Source organism: Oryctolagus cuniculus, chromosome 8 (assembly GCF_964237555.1).
Source record: "Oryctolagus cuniculus chromosome 8, mOryCun1.1, whole genome shotgun sequence".
NCBI lineage: Eukaryota > Metazoa > Chordata > Mammalia > Lagomorpha > Leporidae > Oryctolagus > Oryctolagus cuniculus.
The window spans coordinates 26,575,767-26,603,125 of NC_091439.1; the positions used below are offsets into that span (position 1 = coordinate 26,575,767).

The 27,359-nt window shown below is 38.4% G+C and overlaps 1 protein-coding gene across 1 annotated transcript in view; it reads left to right on the forward strand.

Moving 5' to 3' along the window:
- Window positions 1-26,943, forward strand: part of SLC7A11 (solute carrier family 7 member 11) — an 83,096-nt gene extending 56,153 nt beyond the window's left edge. Inside the window, exons 7-12 of the mRNA XM_008267436.4 lie at window positions 8,313-8,436; window positions 10,221-10,324; window positions 11,113-11,209; window positions 12,722-12,871; window positions 14,066-14,243; window positions 22,435-26,943. Of these exons, the coding sequence (XP_008265658.2) occupies window positions 8,313-8,436; window positions 10,221-10,324; window positions 11,113-11,209; window positions 12,722-12,871; window positions 14,066-14,243; window positions 22,435-22,499 (718 nt within the window). The 3' untranslated portion in view covers window positions 22,500-26,943. The remainder of the gene's footprint in view (window positions 1-8,312; window positions 8,437-10,220; window positions 10,325-11,112; window positions 11,210-12,721; window positions 12,872-14,065; window positions 14,244-22,434) is intronic.
- The last annotated feature ends 416 nt before the right edge of the window (window positions 26,944-27,359 follow it).

The window sequence follows — 27,359 nt, forward strand, 5'->3', positions numbered from 1 at the left end:
CACTAGAGATATAGCCACAGTACCAAATGACAATTAGGCCTGCTACTGAAAACCCATAAAGAAATTGGCATGATTTTAGTCACCTAAAGTCTATTTTTTTTTCAAGTCTGGAAAACTTTCAAGAAAAGTTACTTGTAATTCAATCCCTCTTTCCCTGTTAAAAATGTCAGAAATCACATAGCCAGATAGAACAGTTCCATGTCTAGGGTCTCTAGAGAGTCCAGTCTCAGTAAGAGTCAGGAAACTGTGAAAAAATGGAAAGAAGAGAAAACATATGAACGAAAAAATATGGGTAGTTTTTTGAAATATATTCATTTTTTTTGTTTGCAATACATGGCTGGAGCTTGGAGGGTATGATAAAATTTACAGGTCTAGTAATAAACGGAAATTCAACACAAAGCAGGTTGGTGGATCAAAGAAAAGTTGCTGTTGGGTCAGTTCTACAGCTAAGCTATCAAAGTCTCTATAGGGTCACTATAATGAAAATCTGAAACAAGCCTGATTCTAAAATAAGTGCTTTCAATCAAAAGGAACTTAATATAATTATAAATACTTAATGTTAAGATGAATCACAGTTGCATTTCAATTATATATAGCAAATAGTTACCAGTTTGCCAGCAGAATAAAAAAAAAAACCTTGAAAAACTCCTGAATTCCATTTTATTTTTGTCATTTTACAAATTAAGAAGTTTGCCATTTTCTTGCCCTTCTTGAAGTTTCATTTTTTTCTCCTTCCTCCTTTTTTTTTCTGAATGCTTAATATGAGTGTTAAAATATTCATGTTTTTTAAACAGAAGATGTGAAGCATCAACTATTTCCTGTAGAAGAATAGAGCACAGGAGAGAAGGTTTTAACAGAATTGACTGTCATTGTGCCCAGACCATTGAGCAAAGACAAGTTTAGTTGCATCAGGATTGCTGAGTTCTTTGGTCCTTTTGTGTAGAGCAGCCCAGGGGATTGTGTGAGACCTATTTTGGCTGACACAAATCTCAGAAGATTTTGTTCAAGTTATAATACAGTCTTGGAATATTCTAAATATAAGTAATTAGAAAATTACTTATGTGTTCTGAGTTTCAGAAATCCCTCTAACCTTCAGATTTCTTTGTCTCTTGAGAATCAAGCTGGTTTTATTCATTCTGTTGTCATAGCAGGAGTCACTTTAACCAAAATGGAGTATTAGAAACACTAGTCATTTTTGATGTTTTATCGGAGTTATAAGGCACATTAGAAAATGCATCTCTTGCTGTCTAACTTGCTAGCTGTTTTTGTGCTATTAGGTGCACAGAAAAATAACTCTGATGTAGAATATGTCACACTGCAACAATGGGTCTTCTAATAATCATGTCATTAATATAGACTGGAACACTTATTTGTTAGTGTATAAGAATCCTGGGGAACTTGTATGGAGAGTTAAAGCAGACACGAAGCAGCCACAATGTCATGACAGGATGTATCATGTGTGGAACTTAGAACTGGAAGAGCTGGGGTCAAATTCTCACCCTCACACTTACTGCTGTTGTGGCCTTAGTTATGTCATATAGCCTCTGTGAGCCTTGGTTTCCTCCTTCAGAAGGCGAGGGTATTACCTCCCGTTTCAGTGAGCTGCTGTGAATTTTGTTTGCTTGTTTGTTCATATTCTGCCCATTCCACAAATGACTTCAAATGGCATGCATATATTTAAATATAAAATAAAATATATTTGCTAGGACTGGTGCAAATATAAGCCATAAGCCATGGGAGGTCTCTTATTTATTTATTTATTGATTTGAAAGAGTTACACAGAGAGAGGAGAGGCAGAGAGAGAGGTCCCCCATCCGATGGTTCACTCTCCAACTGGCTGCAATGGCTGGAGCTGTGCCGATCCGAGGCCAGGAGCCAGGAGCCCACTCCAGGTCTCCCACACGGGTGCAGGGGTCCAAGGACTCGGGCCATCCTCCATTGCTCTCCCAGGCCATAGCAGAGAGTTGTATTGGAAGTGGAGCAGCCGGGTCTTGAACCTGCGCCCTTATGGGATGCAGGCGCTTCAGGCCAGGGCGTTAACCTGCTGCGCCACAGCTCTGGCCCCAGGGAGCTCTATCTCTTAACAATGGATATATTTGAAGATGTGTCAGAGACTTCCATTTAGCAATTTCAAATAAAAGAAACACTATCCATGTGTGACACAGGCTGGTTAAAGATGCCTATTTAAAGTAAGCCTTTAAGAGGGAGTGGGTTTTTGGTGTAGCAGTTAGGATGCCTTTTGGGATACTGATGTCCCACATTTAAGTGCCTGGGTTTGAGTTATGGCTTTAACTCCTAAATCTAGCTTCCTATTGATGCATACTCTGGGAGATAGCAGGTAATGGATCAATTAGATCCTTGCCACCCACATGGGAGAGCTGGAAGGAGTTACGGGCTCCTGGTTTGGGCCTGGTCCAACCACAGCTATTGCAGGCATTTGGGGGAGTGAACCAGTAGTTGGGAGATCTGTCTCACCAGCTCTCCTCTGAGTAAATAAAATAAATAAAAATTAAAAGCCTATAAGAAGAGTAGACTACCACAGACTTAAAAAAAAAAAGATTTATTTATTTGGAAGGCAGAGAGATAGAGAAAGAGAATCTTCCATCTGCTGGTCCACTTCCCAAATGACAGCTGGACTGGCCCAGACCTGGCTAAAGCCACGAGCCAAAAATTCCACCTGGGTCTCCCCTGTGGTGGCAAGGGTCCTTGGGCCATCATCATCTGGCTCCAAAGTGCATTAGCAGGGAGCTGGATGGGAAGTAGAACAGCCAAGACTGGAACCTATACTTCAATATGCAATGCTGGTGGTGTCACAAGAGGTGGCTTAGCCCACTGTGTCACAACCCCAGCTCCCCACAGATCTTTTTGATTTAATGTCATTTGCAACTGATAAAACCATCAGAATCTCACACATTTATGTCTCTTAATTGAAAATAGCATATATGAGAACAAGGTCTTAAGGATTAAGTGATTCTTTTCAATAAATTTATATTTTGTTTAACCTTTATGCATAAATATTTGAGAAAGGGTAGAACTCACTGATGTGTCATTTTATTCAGCTTAAAGACAAAGCTTTTGTTGTACTTGAGACTGGTGGATAAGGTAACAGGAGCCTTTGAAGCACCTGTGGTGTGCTGGTTCATCCTCTAATTCCTTTTATTATCCTGTGCCATTTACCTTAATCTTGGGTTCCTAACCATGCTTATCTGCCCTCTGCATCTAAAGCCTCCACAAAGATTGCTCTAGCATGGCCTAATAGCTTTTATCAGCTCACCCAGTTGCTCTTATTCTTTGATGCTTGAAACCTAGGAGTTAACCATGTGGTGCGAAGCCCTTGTGAACCAGTCATCTGCTCCCCTCTGTAAATGATGCCCTTTATGCCACAATGGCTAAGAGAGCCCCTGCCCTCTTCCCTTAGTCAAAGTGAAGTAGAATCTAAGGACAGAAGCTGGTTGTTGCTTTGCCGCACCCACTCCCATTCTCATGGCTTAATTTTGTCTAACTAGAGAGAAATCACTGAGTATATTGTGCATTACAAGATTAGGCCTCTCATTTTACTTTAAGTCCCTGTGATCCTCCCTCCCACCCCATATCTATATAGTACATTTGGTTGATAGTAAAGTTGCTAATGATCCATTTCAGCCTATTTGACAAGTATGCTTGGTTGACTCTTTTTCTAGAAGCTTTATCTGGGAGAATTTAAGAACGACTCTGTTTCTTTCTAAATAATGGATAATAAAAATGCCTGTTTCTTAAACAGTGAAACCTTGTGAAAACCATCACTTGACATTGGAATCATGTGATAAAGAAAAATGATCAAAAAATATGGAATTTTCCCTGCTTTGTACAAGGAATACGTTACTCATAAGGACTTTCAAATAAACTTTATATTTTTTTCTTTATGGGGGAAAAAAGCCACTGTAATCCAAAAGCTGTACTTTGGAAATTTATATTTATTAAATAAAAGTTAAAAAAAAGAAAGAAAAAAATATAAAGTTTATTTGAAAGTTCTTATGAGTAACGTATTCCTTGTACAAAGCAGGGAATGTTTCACGGTTTTTATCATTTTTCTGCATCACATTATTCCAATGTTTCACTGTTTTATAATAAGTATAAAGTACTGTTTGAATACTAGTTCTACCATTAATTCACATAGTATAACATATTAAGGACAGAGATCCTACATAGGGAGTAAGTGCACAATGACTCCTGTTGTTGATTTAACAATTGACATTTTTGTTTATGATGTCAGTAATCACCCGAGGCTCTTGTCATGAGTTGCCAAGGCTATGGAAGCCTTTTGAGTTTGAGTTTGCCAACTCCGATCTTATTTAGACAAGGTTATAGTCAAAGTGGAAGTTCTCTCACTCACAGAGATCTTTCATTTAGGTTTTTTTTTTGTGTGTGTGTGTGTGTGTGTGTGTGTGTGTGTGTTTGCCACAGTGTCTTGGCTTTCCATGTCTGAAATACTCTCATGAGCTTTTTAGCCAGATCCAAATGCCTTAAGGGCTGATTCTGAGGCCAGAGTGCTGCAAATAAACTTTATATTTAATAATTATAATTTCCCTGAAAATGAATAGAGTTTAGGCATTCACATGCATTAGTGACTAAAATGCCCTGATTTCAAGGTAAGAGTGTGTGTGTGTGTGTGTGTGTGTGTAAAATGCAGCTGAATTCTGCTTTTCCTATGACCAGTATATCCTTGAACAATTATTTAAACTTTGGAACACTCTATCTCCTCATGTGTAAAGTAGTGCTGACATTTCTTTTTTTAATTTTAAGTTAAGCCACCATCTGCAGCACCAGCATCCCATATAGGCACTGGTTCAAGCTCTGGCTGCTCCACTTCCGATCCAGTTCCCTGTTAATGCATCTGAGAAAGCAGTGGAGCATGGCCCAAGTCTTTGGGCCCCTAAACCCACATGGCCCCTGGTTTCTGCATTTGGCCTGGCCCAGCCCTGATCATTGATGCCATCTGGGGAGTTAACCACTAGATGGAAGATCTCTGTCTCTATGTCTTTTTCTCTTTCTCTCTCTCTCTAATTCTGATTTTCAAGTAAATAAATACATCATTTAAAAAAGTAAAAGTGTATTTATTTGAAAGGCAGAGAGGGAGAGGGAGGGGGAGAGAGAGAGGGAGAGAGATGGAGAGAGAGAGCGCGGAGTCTTGCATCCTCTGGTTCACTCCCAAAATATGCACAACACCCAGGTCTGGGCCAGGGTGAAGCCAGGAGCTGGGAATTCAATCCAGGACTCCCACATGGTTAACAGGGAGGCAAGTATTTAAGCCATCATTTGCTGCTTCCCACGGTGCTCATTAGCATGAAACTGGACTGGGAGTGGAGCTAGGACTTGAACCCAGGCACTTCTATATGGGCTATTGGTGTCCCAAGCAATGTCGGAACTGCTGCACCATAATCTTCTTTGATGTTTCTAATTCACAAATTTTTTTTTCTGTGATAAAATGGGACCAATAAGGAAAGTGCTTCATAAAAGCTGGGCACAGAGTAGCCCAATAGCAACAGCTGCTGCTGCTGATTTTGTTATTAACAAACTGAGAGAGAAGGGAAACTAACTTAGAAGGTTGGTATGTTTAGGATCCCTTCGGCTAAGATTCATTTAGCAAATCTCCCTGAGTGACCATAACATCTAGGCAGGGAACAAGTAGGGATGCCAACTTGGAGGAGTGGGGCTGGGAGGCTCCATTCTGTGCTGGAGGGCCATGGTCCCAACTTTCAGACTTGTTTCTGCTGTTTTGCAGTGTTGTGTGATGTAATAGTGTTCCCTATCCTGGACAGGTCAGGCAACTTCATTGCACTTAATAGCAAGTCCCCTAGTCTAATCCTTTTTATTAGAGGAAGATTTATATATGTTAATCATATGCTTTTAAGGAGTTGAGAGTTTTTTATCTCCTGCTCTCCCTCTGTGTTTCTTCCATAGAAAGAATTTATTCCTCATCTGGAGATATTATAAAATTTGAAAAGATTCAAGTTGAAAATAATACAGTGAGTGGTAGAAAAACTGCAGGTCTACTTTCCTGGTTCTCTACTCTCCCTTTGGCATTTACATATAGCATTTCTTTCCAGGAAACTGAATTAGTCTTTCATTTGCTTTATGCTATTCAGACTCTTTGCATTGAGCTAGCCTTGTGATTTCCTCGGCTTGACTCCAACATTTATCAATCACAACTAGCAATGCATATGATGATGCTAACAGACTATCCCATAGGACCTTCCTCACACAGGGGCACAGGAGCATCTGCTATTTTCCTATCAGGATGCCAGGATTTGGAGGTCAATGTATTCCCCCATCAAGGCATAAGACTTTGGGGAGCAGGGGAAGTGTCAGGCTCCAAGCAGAATAATGAATGGCAGCCTCTGACTGGCTGGGTTTGCCTGTTCTCATCAGGGGATGTTGCTGTTCGGCATAATGCGTTGGGTCTTCGTGTTCTAAACACACCCGGTCTGGGCAGTGAGGCAGGCTGTGCCTTTTCTTCCCCCCTGGTTCTGAACTGTGATTTCACCTTGGAAGAAATTATATTGAGGTCTTCATTAGTGGCACCCAGCAGGGTGAAGGCTCCATAAGGGCTGATAAGCACTGCTGCTAAAACCGATCCGCCTTTGTGCAGGGAGTTGAAGGTTTAACTTGCCTGAGCTGGAAAGAGTCTGAAGAGGCGATTATGTTAAGCAAGTAATGTGTATCGGTAACATGGAATCAAATTATTAGGGTCAGTAACTTCCCAACTTTCCCAGCGCATTAAATGAAGACATAATATTGCATTTGTGCTGGGTACTTCTTGATGCCACACAATGTCAGCACTGTCTGGTCATCTGTTCTTCACAGCACGTCACCTCTAATTTCATGGGATTATCTGTGCTGTGGCTTTATTAGATACTCATGATCTTGAGCTTCCTTTGAACTCACAGCAGGGCAGTGCAAAGTCATTATTGTGAACACTTCTGTACTTCTTGTATATGATATACAAAAATATTATTGCCATCATGTAGAAAGGTAGACATATTCCTTTATCATTCTTCCAAAAAGCCTGCACTTATTTGCTGAAAAGGGAAGCCTCTGAAGGGGAAAACACTGAGTGTGGAAAATGGTTTTGAGACTAGTATCAGAAAGGTGTAAAAGTGGTCTCTTCATGTTAGGTATTAGAAGATAGTGATTCTCAAAGTGTTGCTCCCCTGGTCAGCTGTCTCAGAATCACCTACAGACTTGGGGGAAATGCAAATCAGAAACTGGGGTAGGGTTCAGCCATCTCTCTCTCTCTCTCTCTCTCTCTCTCTCTCAATCTGTATGTGTGTGTGTGTGTGTCTGTGTGTTTAAGATTTATTTATTGAGGCCAGCGCTGTTGCGCAGGTTAGTCTTCCGCCTATGGAACAAGCATCCTTTCTGGGCACAGCTTTTAGTCCCAGCTTCCTCTCTTCCAATCCAGCTTTTTGCTGATGGCCTAGGAAAGCAATAGAAGTTGGCTCAAGTCCTTGGGCCCCTGCACCCATGTGGGAGACCCAGAGGAGACTCCTGGTTTTGGATTGGCACAGCCTCCAGCTGTTGCGGCCATTTTGGGAGTGAACCAACGGATGGAAGACCTCTCTCTCTCTGACTCTGCTTCTCACTGTCTGTAACTCTACCTGTCAAATAAATAAGTAAAATATTTTTTTAAAAAAATTTATTTAATTTATTTATTTGAAAGGCAAAGTTTAGAGACGGGCAAAGAAAGAGAAAGCAAAAGTGGTCTTTCACCATCTGGTTCACTCTTCCAATGGCCACAATAGCTGGGTCTGGGCCAGGTCAAAGCCAGGATCCTGGAAATCCACTGGGTCTCCCACATGGGTGGCAAGAACCCAAACACTCAGGGCGTCTTTCACTGCTTTCCTGGCAGAGAGCCGGATAGGAAGTGGAGCTGCTGGGACTCAAACTAGAGCTTACATGGGATGCTGGCATTTCAGGAAGTGGCTTAACCTGCTCTGCCACAATGCCTACCCAAGCAGTCTGTTTTAGCAAGGCTTCTAGGTGGTTCTGATGTGTGCTTAAGTTTGTGGAATATTGTTATAGCATTTATGGAGTATATGAATGGAGTAGATCCATATGTTCCAGGGGCATAGCAGCAGTGTAGACAGATGAATCTTTTCCCAGGGACCTTATTAAATTACAAAGGAACATGTAGCACTTTACCCTGATGAAATGTTTAGGTATACCCAACAGAGCCTATAATTATCATGGATCCCATTATATAGTCTGTTATCTTCTCTAGTGTCAGTGACTAAGAAAACATTACTAATAGGTGATTTCTTTGTGCATTTCAGAACTGTTCCTCTTGCAATATGTATATCCATGGCCATCGTCACCATTGGCTACGTGCTAACAAATGTGGCCTACTTTACAACCATTAGCGCTGAGGAGCTGTTGCTTTCAAATGCAGTGGCAGTGGTAAGTCCAAGTTGGGAAAATGCCAATTTGAATTTAGGTTAATGAGTTGATGCAATTTTGTAGTAGTTCCCTCCAGCAGAAAGTGTTTTGAAATTCAGTAATCTTTTCTTGACCTGAATGAAAATGAATATTTTAAAAATTTAGAGCACACCTTAGCATATTCCATTTTACCAATGCAGATAGATTCTTTTTGTGATGTCCCTTTATTTTTAATTTCTTGGAAAGCATTTCCGCGCATATATGCTTGAAACCCTCTCTTTAAGGGGAAGTGGGCAGTTTCTGAGTCTTAATGAATGCCTTTTCTAGGTATGAAAATTACAATTTATTATGCACTCTTTTCTGTTTGTAAGCTAGTCACATGATAACTTTGAAGCCTTTTCCCAAGGTATAACTTAAGAATTTTCACGTGGATCATGTGTCCACATGTTTGTGCCAGTGTAACATATTGTATATTAATCCAAGGATATTAATAAATTGGGGAAAATACTTGGTTATTCAAAGTTAAACAATTGCTAAGGTACTTTTTTTGGAATATTAAAGATGCTAATAGACATTTTAACTCCCTAGAAACTAGATACACATCATTTTCCAAAATGTATTTGACTTTAAGACTATCTTTGTTGCTGAAGAGCATGTATTAGGGCTGGTATTCTGTGTCACATGCTTTTTTTTTTTATTGCTAAAAACTTAGCTAGTAAGAGAGCATTCACTCACGACCTCATAACAATGAACTTCCCATCAGTGGATGTCAGTTCCTTTTAACATAGTGTTACCTCACATCAGCAACATCCAAAGAGAATAAATTATCTCATTTCATATGAACTTATGTGTGAGTTCACCATATTAAAATAAGACTTCCAACTGCTTTAAGTCCTATCAGACCATCAAATGTACAAAGCTTATTGCTGTCAGGTCAGTCATTTCATCTCTCCAGACAAAGGGCAGCACTTATTCTTTGGACATAATGTGCTCCATTAATTATACAGCACCAGTCACGTCAAGGTCGATCGCAGAGTCCCACGTTTTTTGAGACAATACATCCTTCATGGGAATTTGCGGTATTGCGTACATACCACGACACAAAAATAAATTTCAGAATTTTTGTTTATCTTTCATACTTTTGGTGGTGTGTCGGATTTGTATTTGTGTTCCAGTTTTAAATAGGAAACCACAGAATGAACTGACAGATCCCTAAGGGGGAGGATGTGACTCCATACCAAGAGGCTCAGCTAGTGTTATTTTTCTGGGAAAACGATTTTCAGAGCTAATCATGTATATGCTATAAGTGATCACATCATCAATTATTAATCCCCTGAGAGTATATTGGTATATGAAACAAATATCTACAAATACTTCTTAGTGTACATGTGTGCATCCGTATAAAAATGTGGCCTTTGCGCTAAAGAGAAGGTGTTGTGCAGAAGGATTTCTGGCTTCCAAAGCTGAACTTCTGAACTGCATTTTTTCCACTTACCAGGGTCAGAGATGACACACATCACAGTTGATAAAGATTCGGCAAATGGATCATTGCTTTTTGAAAGGAGAGAGAAGGTGATTGTTTAGACCTTTGCCCATAGTTTTGCAACAAGCAGTGCTGTGGCACCTGCTTTTGATTATTGTCTGTGGAGTTAGTCTGACCCTAGCCACAGAGAAGGATTATAAAACATCCACGTATCAGCAGGCTAATAGAAAGTCATAGAGCAAGTTTGGCCTAAATTGTTTCATTTTATTCCACTTTCTGGCAAAGCATTAATTTGCCTTTTTTTCTTTTCTTCTTTCACTAGACCTTTTCTGAGCGGCTCCTGGGAAATTTCTCATTAGCAGTTCCGATCTTTGTGGCCCTCTCCTGCTTTGGCTCCATGAATGGAGGTGTGTTTGCTGTCTCCAGGTGAGTGGGTTCACGAATTTCCAGAAACACATTTCTGTTTTTGAAATTGGATGTGATAAGGATAACTTTAGAAAGAAAAGAAATAGTGACTCCAAACCAGTTGTTTTTAAAGGGACATGCAAGGCTGTGGATCCTTACTGTTCCTATTATCAACAGTTTATTTTATTCTGCCCATTAGAGGGCACTGCTTGTCTACGCATAGCCTGCTCTGAAGATGGGCATGTGGCTTTTTTTTTTTTTAATAGTATGTCTACAGAGTCTAGCAATAGCATTTTATTTCTACTGATAAAATCTTTGTTTCTTTAAAGTTACCAAGAAAAATATAGACACTGAACATCACCACCCTACCATCTGTATCTCCTTCGTTTTGTTTGATGCAAAATTCCTTTTGTTGTAATATGATAAGATTAAAATCTAGTCAGATAATTATGAATGCTATGTGAGTGTGTGTATGTATGTTTGCTGGACTGAATTGACACCATATGTATTTAAAGTTAAATTTAAAGCTAAATTCATCATATCTATGTGTATGTAAGGAACAAGATTAGACAGATATTGCTATTCTTTCTCCTCAAAGAATAATATAATATGTTGTCAGATTTTGTAAAATTCAAATTCATATTTCTTATGACATTTTCTCTGAAAAATGAAACCTCAGTTATCACCGAAACAGCTCCTAACCATTTGGTATGAATAAGATGCAAGTTTTTTTTTTCTGTGGTTTCTGGATTTTCCCTTTGAAATAATCAATTATACAGTGAACTCCACCCACATTTTTCTCCCATCAGGTTATTCTATGTTGCGTCTCGAGAGGGTCACCTTCCAGAAATCCTCTCCATGATTCATGTCCGCAAGCACACTCCTCTGCCAGCTGTTATTGTTTTGGTAATGCATATTCACAAGTATATCTCGATATAACCTCAAATAACAAGTTAGCACAGAGGAATTCAAGCCAGATTTCTCAGACAATGCTTTCCTTTCCCATCCATTACTGAATCGGCTCTCGGGGTGTCGTCGAGGAGTTTGAGAGGCAGGATATTTCCTGTTGCTTTCCTTTCCTCAGTGATGCTGACGAGTGTTTGATGCTTTGGGGTAACAGTCACACCATTTCTCTTTTACCTTGGTAGGCATTTGCGAGGTTGCAGGAAAATGATCAGACGGCACCTCTCGCTGTCATAGAGCCTCCCAGAATAGGGTGTAGGGTCACAAATTTCAGCTCTGAGAGCAGAGCTGGAAGCCACAGCACCGGATTACCCAGATGTCTTATCATAGGCCCCTTATAATGAAATGTACGCAAAACCATGCAAAGAATCAGTGAAATCCTAGGCAGTGCAATGATTCTGTGATTAAAAGTGAAACATTTGAGAGCAACCCGACAGAAAAGAAATTGACGCACCACAACTGAAATCTGAGTTGTAGAACTCTTTTTGTAGAGAATAATGTTTGTGAAATGTGGGACACAAAAGATTGTAGGAGGTGTAAAAGTCCGCAGATACCCATTGGCAATGTTATATTCATTTTTTACCTACGTTTTCGGAACGTTTTTCTCCACTAGAATCTGCTGTCAGGAATATTATAGAATACCTTGAACATTTTTTTTTTCCCCTGCGCATTTAATTTGTTTCAGAATGTTTCCTTGAAATTTCTTTTTAAGGTACGCACATTCTCTGTGCATATCTGGAAGTGCAAGCCACTTGTGGGAACAGAATGTATTACTCCGTGAAGAGGGCTTTCCTTTTAAGCCTCTGCTATCAGTCATGCTGTCCTTGGCATGTGCAGCTGCAGGGACTTACTCTGCTGATCTCCGCACTTCATTCTTTTCCACAATCTTGAGGGTCACACACGGCAGGCACACGGGGAGAGCAAATGTGGAAGAAGCAAAGGTCATCGTTTTGCATTCGGGAGCCAACAGGGTCACCTAGAAGTGGCTGTGTTTCCTGTGTGTATGCAGTCAAGAGCTCAGCAGGAGACTTTCACAGTTTCCTGTATATTTTCCAACTGAGTGCATTTTAAATTTTTATTACTACTTACTTCCTAATCTCAGTCTCTGGGCCTTTACATTTTGAGTCATTGGATATCCTGTCTTTTACTCTTTGAAAACCCGGTCTGTTCTCTTCTTTCAACTGTACAAGGAACTAGGAAACAAAATAGCACGCTCTTACATGATTCCACTTGTTTGCAGGGTAATGAGGATGGCTCTCTCACAGGGTCTCTGGTGTGTAGTGGGGTTGTGAGAGCAGAATATAGAAAATAGGTTAACTGAATCTAGGTTCTAACTGTGTTGACAGTTGGTCAGCATGGATCATGTGACCAAGATACTAGTAATGTGTGGTGTGGAGGTGTTTGTTTGCAGTGTTCTAATCCGCCAATCTTGGTTTTTCTGCCTTTTCCCTCCAGCACCCTTTAACAATGATAATGCTCTTCTCTGGTGACCTCTACAGTCTTCTGAATTTCCTCAGCTTTGCCAGGTGGCTTTTTATTGGGCTGGCAGTCGCTGGGCTGATTTATCTTCGATACAAACGCCCAGATATGCAGCGTCCTTTCAAGGTAACCCCAGCCATCTTGACGGGTTTACATAAATCTTTCTCCTAATCCCCAGTCCTCCCTTTGTCATAACTGCATGATGGAGAGTTGGGGCTGGGGGTGGCATCCCGTGGGATTGAACGTTTAACTCTTACGGGGAGTGCCTTCAGATTGGATTTATTTTAACTTGGAAAAAAAATAGTTCATCACATTCTTATGTGAGGTACTGAACTTTGGATGTCACATTTTTGAAAAGAGAAAATATATGAGGTATGTCGGCGATGCTGATATTTCATGAATGTGTCCAGTGACCTGATTCCGTGCAGAGTGTGGGATGTGTGTGTCTGCTGAAGACTGGCCATGCTGAGAAAGAGTGAGGCAGACACTTATTAGTTCAAACTTTTACAAGGATGCTATTTTACACAACAGGTGCTGTTAAACACATGTTGTGACTTGTTGCTTTGCTTTTTCTCTGCATTACACACTCTAGAAACAACATATACAAGGTGTATTTAGAACATGAGTTCATAGGAAAGCAAAGATCCATGCATTTAGCACATAGTAGAATGCCCATTTGCCGTAAGCAAGCATTTCCTTTGGGGATCGCTGAAGAACATGCTTGCCGTCCCCTTCAGCGTTGGACATTCATGGATTGATCTGACCTCGCTATGTATTTGCTTTTAAGAAATAGCACAGATAATGTTGTCAGTCATGTTGACAGAATTTGTTTCTAATTATATTCATTGCCTAATGCTGGCGGCGTCTTTATTAGCGGTTGAATAGGAGTTGGCCTGTTTTATTTCTGTCAGTTCTTGTTGTGAATCTCAACAGAAAATCAATATACACTGAAAGGCTTTAACATGTAACAAGCAGCCGGTGCTCTTGACTCCACATTAAAGTGGATTCTAATCATAATTATCAGAGAGCCAATCTTTTAAAATCAAAAGCATAAATCATAATGGCATATAGTTACTAAAATAACTCAAATACGGTATCTCTAATGAAATGCCCTTTGTTGTCCTTAGATTCTGTTCTATCCAAAGATTTAAACATAAATTAAATTAAATATAAGGGAACATGTTTTGTACAGTCTCTGTGCCCCAGGAAAGAGATTTTGCTACTGAGGTCAGGTAGGTTGGTGCCTGTCGCTGGGCACATGGCTGAAGCCTGTCCCCTGATGTGTTGGTCTAAGTGACTTCTTTCTGTGCTGTGTTCCAGGTACCACTCTTCATCCCAGCTTTGTTCTCCTTCACCTGCTTCTTCATGGTTGCCCTTTCCCTTTATTCGGACCCATTCAGTACAGGGATTGGCTTCGTCATCACTCTGAGTGGGGTCCCTGCCTACTATCTCTTTATAATATGGGACAAGAAACCCAAGTGGTTTCGAAGAATGTCAGGTAAGATATTTTTTTTTAAATGTTTTAATTTGATTATTTTGTCTGTTTGAAAGAAGAGAAACAGAAAGAGCGACAGACAGACAGACAGAGTTATCTCTCCCCCACAACAGTTAGAGCTGGGCCAGGCCAAAGCCAGGAGCCCCTAGCTCTATCCAAGTCGCTCATGTGGGAGACCCAGCTACTTCACCTATCACCTGCTAGTTTCCATGATGAGCATAAGCAGGGAGCTGGGATCAAAACTGTAGCTGGGACTCAAACACAGACACTCTGATACGGAATGTATATGCCAATCAGCATTTTAACCACTGTGCCAAATGCTAGCCCTTGTCAGGTAAGAGTTTTAAGCAGCTTCAGGAGCTTGTGAGAAACCAGGCTGTAGAAGGAGCTGGCATTGTGATATAGCAGGTAAAGCTGCCACCTGTGGAGCTGGCATCCCAAATGGGCTTTGTGTCTCAGCTCCTCCACTTCCGATCCAGGTACCTGCTAATGGCCTGGACAAACCAGTGGAAGATGGCTCAAGTGTTTAGGCCCTTGCTGCCCATGTGGGAAACCGTGAAGAAGCTCCTGGTTCCTGACTTCAGACTGGCCCAACCTTGGCTGTTACAGCCATCTGGGGGGTGAACCAGTAGATGGAAGGTTTCTTTCTCTCTGACTTTGAACTAACTACTAACTAACTAAATCTTAAAATAGAGACCATGCTGTAGAAAACTTACAAAGGTGTACCTCTTTGACAAACATATTTCAAAATTTAAAAATGTAAGTGGCACCTTTGCTAGTGTTAGTTTATTATTGCATCTTAATTGAAACCAAGGAGGAGAAAGCAGGAAGGACATTTAGGGTACAACCATTGACTCCTTCCTGGATATTTAGTTGGGGCTCTAATCACTTCTTAAGAGAATCACTTTAGATAGAAATTTATCAATAGTTCCAAAAAAGACCTATCTTCTCTTTGGAATCCCTTCCTAGCCTAGTAATTTTCCTTCTGGGTTGTATGGTGCTTAGTGATTCTATATCATAGCATATAATTTGATGAGTGACATAGAATTTTTTGTGGAGTTCAAAATGTCTTAAATATCATGGTTGTACCTTCAAGGGAACTGTGTATCACAGAAAGGTGTTAACAACAGCAAGAACAATGAAAGAAAGAAGAACAATCTCATTCATGGTGTGATTTCTATGTGTTTGCATCCTTCTGGGGTTGGAGAAATTATTATCCCCATTTTATAGATATTGAATTATAATGGGCAAATTCATGTCACTTATTCTGAATCATACAGATATGAATTGAAAAGCTGGAAATACAACTCAGGCAGCTTCCTGTTTTAGAGAATCACACTGGGGTCCATGAGAATGGATTAAAGATGGCTGAGGCTGAAGTCAGTCAGGTTTAGTGGTCCCTGCAGCAATCCTGGTGAGAATTGAGGAGGGTCTGAACACGGCCTTCTCCACAGGGTTTGAGAAACAGGGAAAGATATTAAGAAAGGGAAAAATATTAAGGACAAAAACCCAGCAGGACTTGGTTACCAGTTAAGGTAAGGGAGAGAAAATACAGTTGATCAGTGGGTAGGAGTAATATTTAAGAAGAGTCTGTTGAAATCTTATCTCTCTGGCTGGGACTCTGCTGAGTCTGCTCCCCTCCATCACCATCATTTCAAATTTCAATCTTCAACAAGATCAGATTTAAGATGAGATTTTTTCCCTTATCCATGTGAAGGCTCAGGGAAACAGAGAATTTATTTTTGACTTTACAGATTTTTAAACCATAGAGTTAGAATTTGAACCCACATCCACTGGACTTCTAAGTCCGTGCTGTTTCAAGCTTTGGGTGCCTGGCAGAATATAGAGAGAGAGGTAAAATGAAAAAGGGGCCAGAGGAGCAGATATGTCCTTGCTCTTGAATTTGGTGAATTTAGAACACAGTTTTTGTATTTCCCCTTTGTACTTACTTCACCATAATTAATTTTTTAAAGTCCTAGTTAAAAGTTCAGAGAGATTTCTGGTAAAATTATTAATAAATAATGTCAGTGTTGCTGAAAAACAAAAAAGAAAAAAGTTTCATACATTTTGAATCTCAAGTGCACTACACAAACTAATTCAGAGGCCAGTCCTTTAAAGCAGAGTGCTGCTGTTACTTTCTAAGAGCTTCTAACTGGCATATGAGACCTTTATTCCTTATTCTGTCTACTCTTTGTACCTGGATTTTGTTCCATAGATGACAACATTACTCCACAAATACATGTACCATATCTGGGGTCTTCTACAACTTTGTGGAAAATGTACATTATGAGAAAACCCTGCATGGGTTTCAAAAGATTTTTGCAGTAAAATAAACTTATTTTTAATTCCATTTTCCACAGACTTTATTGTTTTATTTTTAAATGTTTATTTTCATGTGTTTGAGAGAGAGAGAGAGATCTTCCATCTAATGGTTCACTCTCCCAAATCCTTGCAACAGCAGAGAGCCAGGAACTCTATCTGGGTTTCTCTTGTGGGTGACAGGGACCCTCTGCCCGCCCTCCTTCCCCCGCTAGTGCATGTTAGCAGAAAGTTGGTTGCGAAGCAGAGGTGGACTGCAACGCTGGAATACAGAATTCAAGCATCCCAAGTTGCAGTTTAACCCACTGCACCACAATATCTGTACCTCTAGGAAACTTTAAAGTACCCCGGTCCATGTTATATTCTTTAAAACTAGCTCGGTGCACTGATTGCCTTAACCAAGTATTTGATCTTTATTTCTTGTTATCTCACTTTAGTTTTTGTGAAATATTTCTAGGTAGGCTTTCTCAGTCATGCATACTAAATTTAGGACCCATTCCAAAGGGAAAAAAAGTCAGTGAAACACTATTTACCATTAGAATTGCCTTACTCATTGCTGATATTTAGGAGAGAATAACCACTCATCACTGTGAGATCTTCATCTATTTCCAATCCTAGATAGAGACGGTTCAAATCTCTGAGCACCCTGGAAAATCAAGAGAATTTATGAACAAACAACTGAGTTTAATCTGAGAGTGAAACAAGAAACATGATTGACAGTTCATTGCTCTATCTCATTTAGTGGTGATTTTGTTCCTCCTGTTGGTAGTCAGACCCTGAAAGTTCTTTCCTTTTGCTCAAACGCATGCATTCTGGACCATTCCTTGTCAGTGCACACCCACAAGTAGTTTCCCTGTTTGATGCCTCTTCCTTGTCTTTCCATGGTTAGGTCATTTTGAAGGTTTTTTTTTCTTTCTATTTTTCTGTCTCTAATGATGTTTTGAACATCTCCAAAGCCTCTGAATTTAGTGGTAGCCATTTGTGAAACTAGCAGCAATGGAGTAGTCCCATAACGGTTATTTGGTTCTCAAAAATGCCATTAAATCTTACCAGGGTGCATGGCAATTCTGCCTTTCAACTGCTATCATTGAACTCTTTATCTTTATAGCCGCCTGGAAAGTGAGTAGCAAGAAGCAACAATCCTTTGTAATTTGGTTGATTTTCCTCTTAGGCAGCATTCTTGTAGTAAAATAAAGAAAAATCATAATATTTATTACTATGATAGTAAGTAATTTCTTAGCCTTTGGCCCTAAAGCACTTACACACACAGATGGATGTGCAAAACATCCGAGTCCTGAACCACCAGCCCTGTCCATTCTCCAGCGATGTCCTTTTTGTTAGAAAGAAGCTCAGTGTGAACTTGCAAGCCAAAAAGAGCCTCTGCTTGGAGCGGTTTGTTCAGTGGTTTTATTTCATATTCTTTTGTTCGGCAGAATTCTTTAGCCTTTATATTTTCATTTATTTTTACCCTAATCTATATGAGTAGATGGGCTCTGTGAAAATGACAGTCTATCAAAATGCATCTTACTGTGGCTGCTTTCCTGAAAAATGAAAGCAGCATTCAGAAAATGGTGAAAAGCTGCCTAGTTCTGACAGCCAGGGAACATTCAGAACCCAAGGAGCTAAGACTGTTCAGAAATTTGATGAATTTTTCTGGCCACAGGATGCCAGTATTGAACCACTTTTTTGTGTGATAGCATTTCCAGGGTGAAAAGAAAGTGTGCTCTTAAGGGGGTAGTCAGATACACAGAAAGATTTTTCCTGCCCTTTGTATTGGTAATTTATATTATTTATGCATTTATGGAAATACAATGTTCTCATAGGAGGAGGAGAAAGGGGCAGACCCCACCCCCTACTGTCATATGCAAAAACGTGGAAGTAGCAAGACCTGCAAACCTATATTAGTGCTGGCCCAGATTTGCCAGGGCTTGCAGCAGCTGTTTCACTTGCTTGCCTCTGTCAGCCAAACCCTATTGTAGCTGAGACTGAGGGGAGTGATTGGAAATCGGTGCCACTTGCTCAGGGAGAGATGTAGAGGGCAACCTTATTTAAACAAAATCCTTGATTCTAAAAGATGATTCTGGGCCACACCAGCAGAGTGATTATAATCCATCTTTTTTGGTCAGTGACTTTGCAGTTCCAGTCTAAAAGCATATGCTGCAGTGAGTCAAAGTAATTCATTTATATTATATGTCACTGAAAACTGGGTAATGCACTTGACCGAAGTTTCACCAAGACTGCAGTACAACATTGTCAATGAATTAAGCTCACCTACACTTCCAAGGGGCTCAGACTATCTTCACCATAGGGATAAAAAGAGATAATGTGCAGGAAACCTTTGAGAAAACACATCCTATTATTCCTAAAATGACTTCCAGAGCAGATTGCCTTTGCATTACTTCCCAAACTTTCCATCTGGGCTTTTGGTCCCATGGTGGAACCAGGTGTAGGATTAATCAGGTGTTGGGTCAATCAGATTTTGCAATTTTAGTTGTTGTCTCAATTGTTTCAGAAATAAACAATGAACAAGAACAGTATTTAAAAAAAGCTAAAAATGCTACAATTTTGTTCTATAGCTTGTAGTTACTTAAAACCCCCAATGCAGACTCATACCAGCTCACCTTTGTTCAAAGAAGTACTATCATGGGTTTGGTTACCCCCAAAGCCAAAAGCCTTACCATGGGCCTGAATGTAGGCTTGGCAATCAAGTGCCACATGCTCTGAAATTTTCCTGGGCGTGGAGGAAGCTTCCATCGAGGCTTGTCTGGTTCTATTAAACATGCCTGTCTTACTCCAGGCCTGTAAGATAACCTAGCTGGGCAAGTTGTTGTGACTCCAGTAAGATACTCATGAACCAACATCTACCCTCTGCAGAAACCTTCATTTTTAACGATAGTCAATCAAATCTTAAAGCCCCAAGACAGAGCATAAGAAAGCAACAGGGGAGATTGATAACAGGGGTGACTGAATGCAGAGAAAGAGCCAGGACTACATGTGCAAGAGCAGGTGAGAGATTCTATGGCTTCTCTGTGCTGCTGAATGGAGGATCCCAACTGAGCTATGGAACTGAGAATAACACAGCAGGAATGCTTCAGGGTCTTAGTTGCTCCCATTTGTCTGTAATGGATGCAGTATGATATGGAGGAGCAAGGTGTCTAAGAAGACAAAGGGCCAGGAGTCCCAAAATATAGAAGAAAGGCTTTGTGTTGGGAGTAGAGGAGCAGAGGTGAGTACAGAACACAGCCATTGAGGAGCTTAGCTCAGGAGGCTGCAGTAGGACCTCTGCAGGAAGAAGAGCTGCGGAGGATGTGTCTTTAGGTCTGCTGCTTTTCATTTGAGCTTTGCAAATGTGTAATCCATTTTGCTTTCTCTACCTACTCTCAGATAGCCTTTGCCCTTTCACGCCTCATGGAAGCTGCATCTCCCTTTCTCCAAAAGTCTGTTTTCTGTATCGTAGATATAGTGAATTGAACTGCTCTAAACATGGGGGTATAAATTACTCTTTCACATGCTGATTTCATTTCCTTTGGTAAATTCCCAGTAGTGAAATGGCTGGGTTATATGGTAGACCAATCTTCATATTTTTGAGAACTCTCCTTACTGTCTTTCATAATGGTTGTACTATACATTCTTACCAACAATGTATTAATGTACCCTTTTCTCCACATCCTTGCCACCATTTGTTATTTTTTGATTTTCGAATGATGACCATTCTAACTTGGATAAGGTGAAACCTAATTGTGGTTTCTATTTGCATTTCCCTGAAGGCTAGTGATCCTGAGCATTTTTTCATGCGTCTGGTGGCCATTTGTATTTCATCCTTTGAAAAATTATTGGTTATGTCCTTTTCCCATTTCTTAACTGGGTTGTTTGTTTTGTTTTGTTATGTTCTTGAGCTTCTTATATATTTTTGGATATTAATTCTTCATCAGATGTATAGATTGAAAATATTTTCTAACATTCTGTCAGTCGCCTCTTTGTTGAGTGTTTCCTTTGCAGAAGCTTCTTAATTTGATGTAATCTCACTTGTCTATTTTTGCTTCTATTGCCTGTGCTACTGGAGTCTTATGTACAATGTCTATCCACTGATTACTGGATGATGAAAATATGTTATATATACATGATAGAATACACTCAGCCTTAAATAAGAATGACAACCTGTCTATTGCAACAAAATGTATGCAACAAGAGACCATCATGCTTAGTGAAATAAATCAGATCCAAAAAGACAAATAGCGCATTTTTTCTCTGATCTGTGGTAGCTAATATATAGAGTGCAAAAAATGTGATTGATCTGAGTGAAATTCATATCTTGAGATTTGATTGTCGTTAATAGCCCTTCTCCATACTTCTGCAGAATAGAAGTCTTTCTATTTGTTGAAATGTTTATTAAGTAGATGATTGAGCCTGTGATTAAAATGTAAATTGAAAGTTAAAAAAATTTCTGTTTTCATAGAGTTGTTTTACCATTTACCTTTTCTGTCAATATGAGATTTAATTACCCCGAGTTCTCCTCTTGTATCTCCATGTGAAGAGTGCACTGTAAGAAAATACAATTTATTTAGAAAACATTTGACCAGAAATATACTGGACCCTTTACAATTAATGCTAACTACACATATTAGGGTGCTGAGAAAAACAACTTTGGGAACATGATTATACAGACAGGATGAAACTAAATACCTTTTTGTGGTATTATCAAATACATTATAATTATTGCTTGGAAGGGGCTATGTCAAGAATCAGATAAAAAAGATGACCTGGATTGGAAACTATCAAGTAGGTAGATAGGCACTAGACTGCTCCAGAACAAGTAGAAATATGAAAAAGTTGTGTAGGGATTGATGACCAAGATAAGAAGCAAACAAAAACTCACATCCTTGGAAGATGGGATCACAGGATTCTGGGGATGCTGATATTAAATGGCCTTAGAAATCGTCCAGCCCTGTGGTTCTAACATGTTAGTATCTATCAGAGTCATGGGCAGCTAGGCTCTACTTTTGGGTTCCAGTATATGGTATAGGGTTAGGCTTAAAAAGATACATTTCCTGGGTGCCGGGTTCTAGTCCTGGTTGCCCTTCTTCCAGTCCAGCTCTCTGCTATGGCCCAGGAAGGCAGTGGAGGATGGCCCAAGTGCTTGGTCCCCTGCACCCTCATGGGAGAACAGGAGGAAGCACCTGGCTCCTGGCTTCAGATCAGCACAGAGCCGGCCATTTGAGGAGTGAACCAACGGAAAGAAGACCTTTCTTTCTGTCTCTCCCTCACTGTCTATAACTCTACCTCTCAAATAAAAAAAAGAGATACATTTCCAATATTTCAAGTGATGATAATATTACCGGTTTGGAGTCCACACTCTGGGAACCGATGATGTACTCCAAATCTTGTATTTTACCTGCTAGGCAAATAAAACTCAGGGAGATAAAATGATTTGCTCCATAAGACACTACAAATTCGAGTCTGGCTATCATATTCTGATTCTCCTCTTGATTCTTCTGAAGGATTGGTAATGATCTCACAGTTGCAAAAAGAACAAACCAATTTTAAATGGAATAAGCAGAATGTTTTTGGACATTTACTTATATCTTGGCTTAATTATCTCAAAATATTTTCAGTCTTTTGTCATGAATAAAAGTCCCTATTTGAATATAGAATATTAACATGTTCTTACTGAGAAGCCATCACAGGAAGTTACAGAAGTAGCAAATAAATTAATTGAGCATGATAGGATTCTAATGAAGTCAATAATTCTTGAAAGTACTCTTTGAAAAAGGCAATTGTGTATTTTCCATATACAATCTAAAATAATTCATATTTTACTGTTTTTATGCATTTCTAATTTCCATGCATTTTTAATTTGTCTTTTATTTCTTTGTAGATACAATAACCAGAACATTACAGATAATACTGGAAGTTGTACCTGAAGAAGACTGTCGTAAATAACAAACTAATGAAGTTGAAATCTTGGCAATTTGCACTTGAGCAAAGACACAGCATGGATATTTACTGCATTTTCTGAAAATCCAGAAAATTGAAACTTGATGGTGTACTAAAGGATTCAATTATTTTTATTCATATATTTTAGTGTATTGAAACTAATTTCTAAGAAATTTAGTTATGACTCCATGTAGTTATAGAAAGCTAATAGGCAATTGAACCATGAGTTCACATAATTCTTGAGTCTCTGTTAGGGTTAAGGAGAAAGACTGAGGCAATGGATGGTTACTTGAATGGTCATTCTCTACAACATATCTTATCAAAGTTAAGCACCTTCAAATTGAAAACTGAGATGTTTTCTGTATATATGGATTTGTAAACACGGTTTTATATACTGTAGATTACTATACTGTGAAAAGTGTTTTCTATTCTTCTGAAAAAAGTATAGTACACATCATTATGACAAAGAAGATAGAAAAATTATTTTATATTGGCATTGCATTGCTTCCCATTAAATAACAATTTAGCTATCACTGATCTTTAAATGGATTATACCTAGAGCATTTTGAACAAAAGACAGGGACAGAGAGAGTAGGCCTACTTATTTGAATACATTAAAGAAGAGCTTCTAGGGGGCTGTTACTTATGAGAAATCTGACATTTATGTTTGAGCAAAAATCTTTGAGAATTTACTGTGTTACATGTTTTTTTTTCAGTCATTATCAGGAAGTTCCACGGTTATGTGCCATTTAGTTGTCATGTCAGTCAGTTTGATCAGGGAAGTTTGTAATGTTTCTTAGGGCAGGTGTCATTTTGGTGTTAAATCCTCTGAAGGATACCATCTGCTTCACTAATAATTTACCCTCTGATGAATACAAACACACACACACACATGCATTTATATTATATAGCTAATAAATTATAATAGTATGAGAGAAATCATGAACAAGGGAAATGTCTGAAATGTCCAATCTATTCCTATAATCATACTATATGCCATGTTAGTAATTCTGAACAATTTTTTTAATCTTATTGCTATTTTTACATGGTGATGAATTTTGACAGTGTGTAAATTTCCTTTATACATTTTGTATTCTGCTAAAATATCTCTTTGGATAAAAACGTCCAAATAAATTAGGAAAAGGCATATATTTACATAAAAATTGAGGAAGAAATGTCACTGCTAAATAAGATTTACAACTGATGCTTCTAAAAATTTCCCATGTCAATGTCTAGGCTTAGTCAGTAATTTCTTCACCTTAATTATCATTCAACTTGCAAAAGAGATAACTGTTAGTAAGTTCATTGAAAGAAGAAGAAACTGTGCATGGATGTGTGCTGAAATGTATTATGCCAGGATTAGAGAATATTGTGGAATTTTCAAAGGAAGCTAACATGATAAAATGTTTTACTTATCATTTATAACTACCTAAGATTAAATGGTTAGTCATAATCATCTTTAAACTTTCGTTCATTTCAAAATAAGAATTTTTGAAGGAATTACAATGATTAAAATCATTAAAAGTAGACATAGAGTTCACTGAAATTTACCCAAAATTGAGATGGAGATTTATAATTTGAAGCAATTCCAATTCATTAATTTCGATTTTTGATCCTGATAAATTTAATATATATCCAAGATTGCTGATTTTTAAGCTAAACCTATAATTTGAGTCACTAAGGGAATTATTATCAATTTCTTTTTAAATAATAAATATTTATTTATTTATTTGAAAGGCAGTGAAAGAGAGAGAGAGAAAGAAGTATCTTCCATCTGCTGGTTCACTCATTTTTTTAAAAGATTTATTTTATTTATTTGAAAGATAAGAGTAACAGTGAGAGGTAGAGCTGTTTCACTCCCCAACTAGCCACAATGGCCTGAGCTGAACTGATCTGAAGCCAGGGACCAGAAGCTTCTTCCATGTCTCCCACATGGGTGCAAGGGCCCATCCACTGCTTTCCTAGGCCAGTACTTGAACCTGTGGCCATATGGGATGCCAGAGTTGCAGGCCAGAGCTTTAACTCACTGGGCCACAGTGCTGTCCTTGGCTCACTGTTCAAATGGCTGCATCAGCCGGGTCTGGGCCAAACTGAAACCAGGAGCCAGGAACTTCATAGTGGTCCTCATGTGGGTGGCAGGGACCCAGGATATGGACCATCTTCTGATGCTTTCTCAGGTATGTTAGTAGGGAGCTGATTCAGAAGTGGAGTAACTGAGACTTGAACCTGCAGTCTTATATATGATGCTGGTATTGCAAGCTGTGGCTTAACCTGCTGTGTCACAACACCATCTCTAAAAATTTTCTTTATTTTACTCTTAGCTCCAGGTTTTCCAGATTTATCTGCAGTCCTTATTTAAAATATACATTTTCCATTTCTCAGCATCTCTCCCTTGGATGTATTGGTAGAAGTAAAACACTTTGTATCTTCCTATGTTTTACACAGTCTAGGCCCATTGAATCTGTACAAGGAAACTCTTCCTGAGCTGAAGTTAATGTGCAAATATTGACAGTGGTAGATTTGGCTCATTTATTTGATTGTTTTTGGTTCTAATATTTCTTTAAATGTGTCATTACAAGCTAACTGGAATACATATGCATTTCTCTCTTATTTTCAAGAGGGATTTTTGTAGAGTTAAATTTCTAATGCCAATGGAATCTCATTTTAGCCAAAGTCATCTAGTAATTAAGAAAATGGAGAGGGCAGGAGTGGTGGGAAAAATCACCATATTCCTAAAGTTGTAATTATGAAATGTATGAAGTTTGTATTCCTTTAAGGTTTCTGATGAATATAAAAGAAAATGGGGTAGGGGTTATGTGTACTTCAGCTTATTTTTAGGATACACCATGAGAAGACAAAAGATTTCTTTAATTGCAGAATCAATATTCTTAATTTTTGTCTAAACTGGGGACATGTGAAGCATATCTAATTCAGAAGCTCTTGCATGATTATTTATGCATATTTCTTGAAAAATGTTTAAAATTTTATTTAAAGTATACAGATTTCATGTATTTCATATATACAGGTTTAGGAACATAGTGATACTTCCCACGCTTCACTCCCTCCTGCCCACGCTCCCACCCATCCTCCTCCTTCCTGTCTTATTTTTATAGAAAGTAAAATGTTTCTCATATTTCTAAAATAATATACAAAAGGGAGTCTCAAAAAAACTTGTATAAAACACATATTACAAAAATATTTTGCTTGGATTTCAATTTTCTTACACCAAAATTAACTTACCTTTTAATTTCACTGTCTATGAACTTTTTGTAGCACCCTCATAAATGCTCTGAGTGTAACACAAAAAGTACAAGTGGCCAGTACTATTTAAGATAACAAATATATTTTATTATCCAATATTCTTTTTCTGAGTACTTAGAGTCTCAAAGATTTAATTTTGATTTTTACAGATCTAGTAAAGACTTCCAAATCTAAAATATAATTTGATTTTTTAACAAATAAAAATATACTCTTTACACAATTATGAATATTTTTAGAAGAATTTTTCTCACAATGCTATTCTGACCCCATTTTTAAAGTGTTAGATTATTTTTCTTTGATCAAATAAAGAAAACTGGATCACTATAAATGGTGATTTGGTCAGCTGGAAGCAGGCTCTGTTCTTTTCTTTCTCTAGGAGATGAAAGATTTGTCCTAGAAAAGATGCCTAACTCCAGTTCCAAACCTAAAAGTCAAGTGTGTGCCAACTACTTGCATGTACACTTGTCCAGAAGTACCCCCAGCTTTCTGGTACAAAATTTGGACAGTTGATTAAGTTGCATGACAATGCAAGGCAGTTTCTTTGTCATTAAAATATACATATTGAAAAATATTTCCAGAATGTCTTATATGTCTGGTAAAACTGTTTTCCCACTTACTATTTGACATATCAACAGATGGTTAAGGTGAATATAATTATACAAGAGAATTCTTCATAAACTGTAATCAGTCTTCAAGAAACTCATTATTTTATCTTGATTTGCAGATAATGTATAATGCTAAGAAGTTTAGCACCTCTGACATTTGTTAAAATCAATCTCTTGTAATTGAGTTGTAGGTTATGAAAAGATGAAAAACTGAAGGTCTGAGTAGTAGGAAATAAAAGACAGGATAGCATTGGAAATAACAATACTTTGATGTTATACAATGCTATATGATCAGAAAAAAAAATTAAGGACTGTCTGCTATGCATGGTGGATATCCCAAACATAAGTTGCCCAGCCTTTCACTCAGACATGTCCCTCCCAATTTCCTGTACCTAACTTTGAATTAGGAATTTTGTATTAATTTTCTTGAAGAAGACTAGTAAAATTGTTTATCGCTCTGGCCCCACTATATCTTCATCTATCCCTGTGAAGAAGCAATAACTCCCATTATTTTTCTTTTAGTAATAAACATGGGGTATTTGTAGGATATAATTTAAGTAATAAAATTGTGTTTAATTTAAATATCTATATATAACTGAGTGCCTTCATCATTATATTTATTTTGTGAAATATAAAGATATAGCAATATGTAAAGATACAGTTTCACCCTTGTCATACTTTATTTTTTCATTTTGAATGATAGACAATGGATTGGATTCTAATTGTAAATCTTTTAACTAATTTGGAAAGAAATACTCATATAGAGAGATTTTGGATTTGAATGCAGATGACTCAAGAAATTTGATTTTACTTGAATATAATTTTGCTTCATTTTGCCCCACATGATATGCAGTACGTTGGTGCTGATAATGTTTACAGTTACATTTTACTTCCTTAAGGGTTCAAAGTCAAGAATTAAAGCATGTCATTGAATAACTGGCAAGAAAACCCTTAGTGGATTTGAATTAGAGTAGCTGTTGAGTCATCTTGATAGCTTCTG